Raw genomic sequence first — 12,500 nt, 5'->3', positions numbered from 1 at the left:
AGGCAATTGTTTTCATGGTTATTATGCTTATCTTTATCAGATGGAGATAATGATAGAATGGGCGGTCATTTGACGGTCTCTTCAAGCCAGGACGTATTAAAAGGTTGATGAAAATTTATTTATTTAGCAGTTGTTTGCTCGAACTGGCGGTGTCATAGGTGAGGAAATAGATTTTTTTAAAATGTATATCAGATTCCGAATATACAGACATACATTCTCAGGTATTTATGTAATATAGAAGTAATGTAACTCACATTTCACCATTCACATTTAAGCTAGGTCAATCATTAGATATTTGTATTTTATGTATTTTATTGTATTAGTCTTTTTATTTATATTTTTCATCAACAAAGATTCTCACTTTATTATTGACTTTGCAGGCAGATGCAACATCGAAGTTAAAGAATGGAGGATCACTGGACAGCAATTGTAGTAACCTGTTCTACTGCCACAATAAGGGAAGGCCTGGAGAAAGGTTGGTTTTTAGGCTAGTGTGTTGGTGCTATGCATTGTCAATGTGATGGCAAGTCATCCAAAGAACAGTTGATATATTAATTGATGTTTTAAAAAGATATCAATTTTCTCTTGCTGTCTGGGGAAAGTTTTAACATTGAAGCCAAACATTAAATAGATCTGAAAAATAATTGAGATTTGATATAATAATTTTACTGAAGATATCCCCTAATTTCCAGAATGCAACCGTCTAGCAAAGGTGGGGATGTTACCCAGCCATGAACTTCTCATGGTTGTGGATGACCCGCAGTGGGAGAAGATATCCGAGGAAGGAAGTGCAAGTAAAACGTGTCAGTTAGAGCAAGGAGTTGGTAGTGGTGGAGCAACCATCAATGCACTCCTTGTGGCAGTGGAGAGGCTCTCAGCTAAGAGGAATCACACTACGGTACTTTGGCTTAGTTTTTTGTTTATAGTATTTGCCAATTACTCCTTCCTCCCCTCCCTAAAAAATAATGGGTTTAGAGTTATAATTTGTGAACACTCAAATATATTAGTTTTGCAAGAAATTTCACCTAATAATGATTTTTTATTTTCTAAATTTGAGTTTGCTGTGTCTGCGTCTATGTGCACTAATATGTGTGTATTTATGAATTTCTACATGTGTGGACGTATGATACAAAAATTGGTAAATGTTTAGAAGGTACATGTGTACTTGCCACTGGCCATATTGTGAAGACCTAGAAGTCTCTACCACCTGTATTCAGGCAAGATAAAGCTTATAGATCTCTCTTATGATTTACTGTCAGATAATCTCTACTATATGTTGTAGTGGTTTGTTGGCCTCTACTTGTGTGTGAAACAAGGAGACTGCAGTGATCATTCCAACATTATTGTGTCCAGAGTGTATGACATCCATAGCAGAGCATATCATAGTTCACATAGATTTTGATAAAACAAATGATGTAGACTACTTGCAAGAAAGAAGCTCAGTTTTGAGAGCTGATGTGTCAGGTCTTCTGAACATATACCAAGAAATTTTCTATTGTTGAATAGATTGTTAAATGTCCTCTAGTCATACCTTCACCACCAGGTGTATCCAAGAGATGCTGATTTTCAGTATCTAATGATGTTGCTTTTCATATCAGTTTGTCTGCTTCCATGAGTCTACTACCAATTAATTCATAAAAACAATCCTTGAAAGTTATTCTTCTGGGTAGCTACTGCTTCTTGTAATTTTTTTTTATTGAAGTATGGAGTTCAGGAACTAGGAATAGATTTGCTCTTATTTGATTACTGTTGTGAACTATTGCATCATTATTATATATAAAAAAAGAAGAAAGAAACATTCATATCCAATACAGTATAGGAATAAGTGATATTATTTCTTTTCAGAGTGTTGTTTTTTAAGGAGTAAATTTTTTTATACTTCTGAAAACTGTAAGTGAGTTTACATCAATATAGTATTATGATTATAGTAACACAATGCATACCTACAGATCAGCAGTGAATTAGTTTACAACAGCCGCATTTTGGTGGTTCATCATGGTCGTGTCTTGGCACACTCCCCAGGTGGCTCTCCCTTCTTGTATGTTCCTCCTGAGTTACCCTGTGTCTCTCAGAGTGCCATGGCAACACCCCCAACACTGCTTCAGCATGTTATTTGGATGGCAACAAAAGTGAGTTTCTTTAGAGTGTCTTGATTAATTTAGACAGAAGAATGCTTTTTGTATTTTCAATAACTTTGGTTAGGCCTATGTAGAGGTATTTGTAATACCCAGCAATTTATATATGTGGAGTGTGTGTGAGTGTGTGTGAGTGTGTGTGAGTGTGTGTGAGTGTGTGTGTGGTGTGTGTGAGTGTGTGTGAGTGTGTGTGAGTGTGTGTGTGTGTGTGTGTGTGTGTGTGTGTGTGTGTGTGTGTGTGTGTGTGTGTGTGTGTGTGCATGTGTGTGTGTGCATGTGTGTGTGTATTATTTCTTCTGTAGGCTTTTATCAAATCTTTTGACACTTTTCTCCTCTTCAGCCATATTATCATCACAAATAAGGCAAAAACAATTGAAGACAATAATTTAAATATTAAGAGCACAGTTTCACACTAACAACCTAATTTAACCACATAAATGATAGCCTACCATTAGATAAAATGATATGAGTTTTATCCCTTACTGACAGGTAGGAAGAAGGAGCAACACCGGAGTTTGGGTGACCTCACTTGATGCCTTCATTCCAAATTCACCACAAGTTGAGGCTCCTGATACTAATGGTGTCAGTGGTGCTGTTGTATGCACCATCAAGACACCCTTACAACAAGCCACTCATCATGGCACTGTCATTACTGATGGAAGAAAGAATATTTTAAGGATGGAGTATAAAATGCCATGGGACAGAATGAGTAAGAGATATTAATGTTTGTATTAACATTGTTTATTTATGCCATTATGTTAATTTAACAGTATAACCAAGTATATTTTCTACATAAAAGATAGATTTTATTAACCCAAAACCAACAGGCACGGCATGTACATACATGCCATGCCCACTTTGAGTTTTCTTTAGTAATTGTTTTTACACATATATGGCTCCACATGTATTAAGTCACCAATGAGCCAATTATGAGTACTATTTGTCTCACCTGTTAACCCATTTCCTTGATTTTCAGAAATATTTAACGTTATCTTATAATGCCAATACTAATGTCAATAATATTATAGTAATTACAATGTTTATATTAAAAATAACAACATCGATATTCACAGCATTAGTAAAAAAAAAAATGTTTTTCCAGCAAATTCAAGGATAGGTGAAATCAGGTAAGGTTATAAGGTCTACTAATTGACTCCTTTGTGGCTAAACACTAGTAGAGCCATCTGTGTGCAGAAACATTTCACCATAGATTCTAAAATGAATGCAGCATTTTCCTGGAGTTAATACTTTTCACCATTACTTTTTACATGATCAGAATTTAAACTAGAATAGAATTGAATAAAACTAGTATCTTAGAAATTGTATTGTTGCAGAGAAGTCTTAGAATATTATCCCCATTTGTAATTTTTAAAATACTAAAGAAAAGATTACGATTTGTCTTCTCTCTTATGTGTTTTGCTTGTCCAAGATTCGTTTTTGTATATATTACCACAAAAGGTGTAGTAATGAATTTTATCACATTTCCCATTCAAAATCCATTGTCGAATGGCATTTACATATAGTATTTTATTACTACAAGGAAATATGTCTAATGTAAATTAAAGGCACACAAATAAGATACAGGACTGACTGTTAGGTTTCTCCAGATTGAATATGAATTGAATTTTCCAGTGATGGTATTAATTTATTTTGACTTAGATGATACATATGATAAGTAGATTTAAGAAGGACAGTTTTCTAATTTGGAAAAGTATTCTTTGATATGTATCATATATTTCATCTTATTCATATATTTTTGTTACAGAGGAAGTATTTACTAAGGATGAAGCACCTGTCATCTCAGGCCTTGTGTTTCTTAGTGCATCTTTGACAGAGCAGTTGCTGGGGTTACACACACTCCCTCCACTTGATAGATGCACATACTATGGAACAGATAGTGGAATTCCACCATTACAGGTGTGTGTATTTGTATATCAGTGAGGATTTTGATATTGTATTTTGCAAGTAGGTTATGAAAGTATTATAGAATTATAAGGATTATCAGATTTCAGTGCAGAGTGCAATAGAATTCTCAAAAGTACCACAAGATTATTGCTTTGTGATAAAAGCAAGTTGGAGAATGAGTTCTGAATTACCAGAATGTAAAATACAGTAAAGTTTATCTTTTATCACTGCAAAGATGAGAAAGATATTCACAGCATTTATAGCATTTTTGTATGGAATTGGTTTCAGGTTTCATTATACTTTGACTTGTTACTGCCATTATGTAGTGGTGTGGAGGAGGAAGAGTACCTGTCAGGTCGTTGTGGGGCTGTGTACGCTCAAGTTGCCAAGTATAATATCACAGCAGTGCAGGAGTTACACACTGCCAGGTTGGTCCTACAAATATGTGAATTAAGTTATGACATTCAGCATTTTATCACAAAAGCTATTATTTACTTGTCCATTCATTCACAATTCAGATATCCCAAAATGTCACTATGTTTTCTCTTTCTACAGGCTCCAAATATGGAAACAATTGCAAGGATTGAAGGCAGTGTTCCATTCCCTAGAAGGCACCAGGCATCATTATTTGGCATCACATTTAACATATGAATCCATTATATTGCCATTACTTTCTTCGAGTTGTGTGGGCAGTAGACCTTTCCAAGTACCAACTAGTGGTGCAGTGAAAACAATCAATGCTTACATTGAGGGAAGTGTGAAATCAACGGGCAAAGATCTTTTCATTGTAGACTCTTGGATTGGTAAAGATGTTGCTTTAGAGTTTTCTGGCTTAAGTACTGTGTCTGGCTTCCAACTGTCAAGTGCAAAATTACAGCTTCAACTTGCTGGTGACTGTGTGTGGCAGATGCATCCTACAAGAATACAAGATGTTATAACTTGTTATGGAATTAAAGACCAGTTGAGCCTGCATTACCAGGAGAAGGAAGCAAGTATATTCAACATAGATTGGCCAGTCTTCATGGAAAGGACAGAATTAAGTCCAGACATACTGTGGCCAAACCAGGCAAGTCACAACCAAACATTCTTGACTGCTAAGTTATTTTCAAATGATATTCCAAAGGAGGAACAAATTCAGAGTTTGGCCATTCTGGTAAGAACACTTACAGATGATGTTTCCATGAATGAATGGAAATCTCGGATTGAAGAATGGAAAGCAGGCTCCAGGTTTTCACTTCTTGATGCTATGGAAAGCAGCATAATGCATAAACTCATCCAGCAACACGAGGACATTTATCTTAAAATTGCTGAACAAATCATAGAAGCCACTTCAGGTGAATTAGGTGGAAAATCTCTCCTTCCTATGTTTGAGTATGTAGCAGCAAGTAAGTATTTTATTGTTCATGTTGTTTGGCGTTATTTATATGGAAGATATCATATATAAAATTCAAACAGTTTTTGATATGATCCTTTTTGCCACATTTCATACTTGATATCATATTGATTTCATTATGTCTTTATAGTTGAATAATTTTTCATTTAATTCATTATTCAGTTATACGTAGGTACAGTGATGTTCATAAGTTAAATTGATATAAGCTGTATATTTTTATTAATGAAAATTGTTAAAACAACTCATGTTTTTCATAGGAGGACAGATTTCAGTTAACAAGATCATGATGGTACTGCATCAGCAACTGAGTCATGAGCGTCCTACTACTCCACGACTGCTAGCCAACATTGCAGATCTTTTAGGATGCATGGCTGCTGGTGATGGAGGGTTGAGAAGTGGGCCTGCTGCTAACCCTCACTGGAGGAATGCCCTGCAGCAGCTGAAAGTATGTGTGAGCCCTTTTAGCACATTGTAATTTTATTACTAATGGTACACATCCTGTAACCAAGTGGCGCCACAAAATTATCAGAGTATACTTGCCACTATGCTGGTGTTAATGTTGAGGCCACCAGTACGAGATAAACATTAAAATATAGGAACGATATTTTCTCCCCCATGTCTTTGATTCTGGATTAACCCATTATTGTTTTTCAGGAAAAGCTTAAAAAACAAGGATTAAAGTTTTCACTCAAGAACTGTCTCTGTGTGAACCATAGAACTCCAAATTTTTTTTATGTGTGCAGAACAGAGCATTGTTATTGTTAGGCTTTGCATGGATGCCCTCCAGCATCATTGGGCTAAACTAGCTACAACTATCAGAGTTTCATCCCTAATACTATTGCCATTGTCTTAAAATCTTATCACATGTAACCTAGACAGGTGCATGTACAGTGATATGTGATAGGTGCAGGAAGGGGAATATTATATTAAAGCATTTTTAATTAATTCAAACTAGTCACTAATCAGATGCAAAATCTAGGATGAAATAATTTTCCTTGAAAGTTATTTATGCAAGAGAAATGTATACTAGCAGATATATTGGATCTTGTCTGTCTAACTATATGGTCATCATTAATATTTCTACACATTATAGATATTGATGGATTTGAGACAAATTCTCATTTGTGCAGTCAGGGAACCAGAGCAGAGCAATGGAATTGATGTTTGACAACTGCAAATTGTGGATGCAATCAGGTCATCCTGAAGACTTAATTAGAGCTGCTCGGCATTATGAACGAGCTTCACAGATTGTCATTAGTCACTTGGTAAGTTGAAATGTGTTTTAGTTACATTAGTTTACTTTCATTTTCATACAGTATTTAGTCAAGGTTGCCCACTGTACAAATATGTCTGTCTATCCCTTTTATTTTAGGGCAGGGTTTAATGAAAAGTGAAATACAAAAAATCACAGAATTCTAATAGTGCCATTATATACAATTTCTTGTAATTTATTATTATTTACAGAGTTTTGCAAACTAACCCTTTCTTGACCCATTTGTGCTGGGGAAAATGCTGTGCTTTTTTTTTTTTTTTGTGTGTGTGTGTGTGTGTGTGTGTGTGTGTGTGTGTGTGTGTGTGTGTGTGTGTGTGTGTGTGTGTGTGTGTGAGAAATGTCTCTACCATAGATGGCTCTGCTAGTGCTTAGCCACAAAGGAGTCAAGTAGTAGACCTTGTGACCTTACCTGATTATACTTTTCCTTGAATTGGCAGGAAAAACATATTTTTTTTACTAATGCTGTGACTGTTGATGGTGTTATTTTTATTATAGACATAATTACTATAATGTTATAAATATAATTAACAGCAAAATTAAATAATGTAAAATATTTTTGTAAATCAAGGAAAAGGGTAAATGGGCAAGACAGGCAGTACTCATAATTGACTCAGTGACTCAGTACAAGTGTAGCCCTCTGTGTGTAAAAACAATTAATAAAGTAAACTTACAGTGGGCATGGCATGTACGTACATGTCGTGCCTGTCAGCATTGGGTTAAATACCATGAACTTGCAGGTGGAAACAGCAGAGATGCATGTATCACCTATGTGGGTTGCACAGGAGTTTCGTCAGCAAGTCCCTGCTGGTGTGTGGGTAGAAGCACTTTCCCCTGCAAGGATTGACCTGGCTGGAGGCTGGACAGATACACCACCCATTTGCTATGAGCAAGGGGGTGCTGTGCTCAACATTGCCATCAAGGTGAAGGGATATGATTTATATTTTTAATGTGTATTGGTCTAATTTTTTTAATTTTTATTTTTTATTTTTTTTTATCTACCCACAGAAAGAGAGTTGAAAATGTCATGTCCAATTGTATCTTATATAGACAACTAACTCTCTAAAATATTTGGTAGATTAACAAGAAGAAACCAATTGGTGCCCGTGTCAGGTTCATACCCGAACCCCACATTGTGTGTGTTCTCCGTGACTGGTCAGGTGGTGATGTACGCTTGACTTGGAGCCAGTTAGAGCAGCTTGGTGATTATGATAACCCTGTGGCTCCAGGTGCTCTTGTAAAAGTTGTCCTGCTCTACTGCCGCTTGGTGGACCTCCACAGTGAGGATACTTTGATGTCACAGTTGACTGAAAGGTAAATATTTGCTTGACATTACCAGTGACTACAACATGATCATATAAACCGTTGTTTCAGTTCCATTTTGATGAATATTCTGAGAGTAGAAGTTCCTTAGCTTTATTCAAGTATGTCTTGAAAGATGTGAGATCAAAAATGTTCTTTCTGAATTTTGAAGGGTTCAGCAAAGGCTGTTAGTTTTATTTGATTTTATTACCATGTTATTGTACTTGTTCATTTGGCTATGAGATTTATTAAATTTCATTGCTAAAGTCTGAATATAGCTTACATGATTTTTTTCTTTTTCATTTTTATGGTAAGACCTTCAAATTGAACACCAGAGATAGTCCTAATATGCTCATATGTTATATCCCTTTTGTAGTGGCTTTTAGTGTTAAAACCCATTGGGTCCAGAACTCTTGACTTCATTCCTCCTTATAGGCATTTCATGTTCAAAAGCTAATTAAGATGAAAAAGTAGTATGGAAATTTGAAACAAAGCAGGGTTGTGATATAAAGTACAAATAATTTGGCTGCCTGCACCATTGCAATCTGCCATTCCGTGTTATTACAGTCACCACAGTAGGTAATGTTTGTAGGAAATGTAGAAGCAATTTGAGAAACCAGTAGTTCCCAAACTATGTGTCACAGTTGGCTAGGGGTTTGAAACCTCAGTGCTTCAGCAGGAACAGTATTGAAAGAAAATCATTTTGCTGAAACACATTGTGTAATGTACCTGTTGAGTTTCTTTTTCATAACTTTCCCGTCTCAGATTTGGCAAAGGGGTTGCATGTGTTTCAGGGGTTTGAGGTATAAGAGTACAAAAAGGTTGGAAACCAATGTCATACGGTGTGAGTTACCAAATACATACACACACTCACCCTCACTCTCACTCTCTATCACTCACACTCATTCTCATGCACATGCACACGCACACGCACACACACGCAAATGCAAACACACACCCAAACACACATGCACATGCACAATTAGATCATGTAAATCAAGGAAAAGGGTAAATAGGCAAGACAAGCAGTACCCATAATTGGCTCAGTGACACACATGAACACGCACATGCACATGCACATGCACAAGCACATGCACACGCGCACATGCACAAGCACATGCACAAGCACATGCACACGTGCACATACACACACACACACACACACACACACACACACACACACACACACACACACACACACACACACACACACACACACACACACACACACACACACACACACACACACACACACACACACACACACACACACACACACACACACACACACACACACACACACACACACACACATACACACACACACACACACACACACACACACACACACACACACACACACACACACACACACACACACACACACACACGCAGACACACACACGCAGACACACACACGCAGACCCCCCCCCCCCACACACACCCAGACACCCCCCCCCCCCCCCCCACACCCGCGACACCCCCCCCCCCCCCCACACACATATGTATGTATGTATATATATCTATATATATATATATATATATATAATATATATATATATATATATATATATATGTATATATATGTATAATATATATATATATATATATATATATATATATATATATATATACATATATATAAATATATATATATATATATATATATATATACATAATATACATATACATATATTAATACATATACTATATCATTTTATACTTATATATATTATAATATATATATATATATATATATATATATATATTATATATATATATATATACACACACACATATATGCATGCTCATTTTCCAGAATGCTTGTTAGACAGCTAAGGTTGTGCATGCAACCTAAGTGAGGTGACTGTCTGCTAAGGTCAGGTTTGATCGACAGCCCTGTTATGGCCTATCTTGAGTTGCCAAATCCTAAGAAACGAAGCAGTAATTGTACTGCTTCTTCTTTGTGTGAGTTTTTCTAATATATTTTGAATGTGTTAAATGCTATAATATCTGGTCAGTTCATGTTAGTTATGAAGCACTAAACAAATGTGTTAACCATGGAAACTATTTCTAAAGTTTTATTGATAAAAGAAATAAAATTATGGTGTTTTATTTCATAAAATTATAGAATATATGAAATATTTTCCCAAAACCCATCATCATTCTCATTGACACACTTATAGCTTTAATATGTCCAGGATAAGCAATATACTTCAGTTAATAACAGAGATACTATTGCTTATCCCATTCTGCTCTTGTGGCAGATACCATTGTTAAAACTTTGGAAGCACTTTATGGCATTTTTGTTTGGATTGTACAATCCTTTATCCAGGTCTAAAATTTCCTGGGAATGGATTATCTAATATTTCAGATATGAGCATTGAATTAGAACTGACTAAAAGAAGCCAAAGAATATGTTTTATTGGGTAATTCTTTAAGCTGAATATTATTGGGACAAGCTTCTTTCCACTAGGAGAAGTCTTATTGAAAACTGATAGTCTGTAATACACACTGGCAACCATTTAAGCATAGCATTGTGTATATAAATTTGTCTTTGATTTCAGACTTTTTATAAGAGACGCAAAAGTATAAGAAGGAATTCTTTCTAGTTATAACGCAGGTGTGGAGGTTGAAGTGTGGTCACAGCTGCCTCAGGGATCAGGTCTGGGAGGAAGCAGTCTCCTTGCTGGAACTCTAGTGTCAGCAATGGCTGTGCTGTTAGGCCATCCACCTCCATCGCACTCTCACCTTGTGCATGCAACCCTTACTATTGAGCAGAGACTAACCACAGGAGGAGGATGGCAAGATCAGGTAAGCTTGATTCAAATATATGAATTGATGATCTGTGCTTATGAATAGAGATAAGCATGCATAGTGGGAGCCTGTAAAATCCACGTTTTGAATTTTGGTATGTATTGGTTACAAAAATATATGCGAGATCAAGACCTAGACTTAAACATATGTATTATTTCCTTTAAATGTAATGTACTTGTATAATTGCTGGTTAGGTATGCGCATAAATTAGTTTCATTATATTAGTAATGTATACTTGTAAGACTGATTTCAAAGTTTTCTTTCAGGCGAAGGATGGTGGAGAGGTCCACGGCTGCTCAAACATGAGCATACCGTTATTGATGATGATGATGATATGTAATAGGAATTTACATTTATTTTTTTCAACAGGTGGGAGGATTAGTGGGTGGAGCTAAGTTGGGTGTCAGTAATATAGGGACACCAGTGACTGTAAATATGTACAAGATACCTCTTCAGGCAGAGATGCTAGACTTTCTTAACAACCATCTACTACTTTTGTACACAGGCAAGGTAACATAACCCCATCTTTCTTTCTTCTCTCCTTTCTCTCCTGTTCCATCTTTATTTTCTGCAATATTTTGAATTGGCTTTGAAGAAACTGTGATAAGTATGCTTTGACCTTTGGTCTTTTAATTTTAAGATACTTTTTTCAAAGAAATAATTTTTATGTGAAAAATATTGATAGATAAATAAATATTGAGAATAAAATTTACTTTAATTATTGTATATGAATGTCCATGCATGGTTATTATATGGCTGTGTGACATTGTCAGCATTTAATTTATGTCTGATGGTATAGGATTTAATGTACTCACTGGGAGATATATATATATATTTTTTTTTTTTTTTTGACATTGAAATCAGTAAACTTTTGGTATTTAAGTTCTTTCCATTGTGCTCAAGTTTCTTTGTGATTAGCCATTTGTTTTGTACCTTTCCATTTTATTATTCATTTTAAGGCAATATGAATATGTCAGATATATATATATATATATATATATATATATATATATATATATATATATATATATATTTATATTATATATATATATATAATTATATATATAATATATATATATATATATATATATATATATATATATATATATATTTTTTTTTTTTTTTAGGAATCACAAATGTTTTCCATTAAAAGGAATTCTACCTTGATAAAAATAAGTTGGGTCTGTAGGTAGGTTTATTTTTCTTAATATTTCTAGCCTACATATAACTCATATTTTTAGTTTCAGAATACAAATGTTTAACTTAGGAAATTAGTTTTCCTGGTATATGTAAGATATATTTCATGAAAAAGCAAATTTTAAGTGAAATTAGTGTATTAGATGCAGAATTAATATTGGAGTAAATTCATAAAGTAAGCGAAATTTTATATGGTTGGCCCCTCAGATTAAAGTTGGTTGAGGCATTAGGTCTTTTCTTTGATGTACTGTCATAAAGTGAATAGCTTGTTTACCACAATTTTAAGCTCATTTTATTACCCTCATCATAAGAATGGCCTATTAGTAATTATATATATATATATATATATATATATATATATATATATATATATATATATATATATATATATATATATATATATATATATATATATATTATATATTTTTTTTTTATATCTAAATCCAAAATGTGCAGTACAGTAGCACTCATAGAAACTAAA

General features: G+C 34.7%; 1 protein-coding gene across 3 annotated transcripts in view; it reads left to right on the top strand.

Moving 5' to 3' along the window:
* LOC119579392 (L-fucose kinase-like) overlaps positions 1–12,500 on the top strand; it is a 14,667-nt gene that overhangs the window by 193 nt on the left and 1,974 nt on the right. The window contains exons 1-14 of one of the 3 annotated variants that reach the window (XM_037927183.1): positions 1–158; positions 385–475; positions 693–898; positions 1,950–2,129; positions 2,625–2,844; positions 3,901–4,052; positions 4,329–4,468; positions 4,596–5,425; positions 5,691–5,878; positions 6,564–6,698; positions 7,444–7,626; positions 7,782–8,017; positions 10,618–10,819; positions 11,192–11,332. The exon at positions 1–158 is cut by the window's left edge and continues 193 nt beyond it. In XM_037927183.1, coding sequence (XP_037783111.1) covers positions 406–475; positions 693–898; positions 1,950–2,129; positions 2,625–2,844; positions 3,901–4,052; positions 4,329–4,468; positions 4,596–5,425; positions 5,691–5,878; positions 6,564–6,698; positions 7,444–7,626; positions 7,782–8,017; positions 10,618–10,819; positions 11,192–11,332 — 2,883 coding nt within the window. In that variant the 5' untranslated portion in view covers positions 1–158; positions 385–405. Of the gene's footprint in view, positions 159–380; positions 476–692; positions 899–1,949; positions 2,130–2,624; positions 2,845–3,900; positions 4,053–4,328; positions 4,469–4,595; positions 5,426–5,690; positions 5,879–6,563; positions 6,699–7,443; positions 7,627–7,781; positions 8,018–10,617; positions 10,820–11,191; positions 11,333–12,500 lie in introns of all 3 variants that reach the window. The other 2 variants (XM_037927184.1, XM_037927185.1) reach the window with 2 other exon arrangements.

Source organism: Penaeus monodon, chromosome 12 (genome assembly GCF_015228065.2).
Source record: "Penaeus monodon isolate SGIC_2016 chromosome 12, NSTDA_Pmon_1, whole genome shotgun sequence".
Taxonomy (NCBI): domain Eukaryota; kingdom Metazoa; phylum Arthropoda; class Malacostraca; order Decapoda; family Penaeidae; genus Penaeus; species Penaeus monodon.
This window is presented reverse-complemented; position numbering and strand designations above follow the sequence as displayed.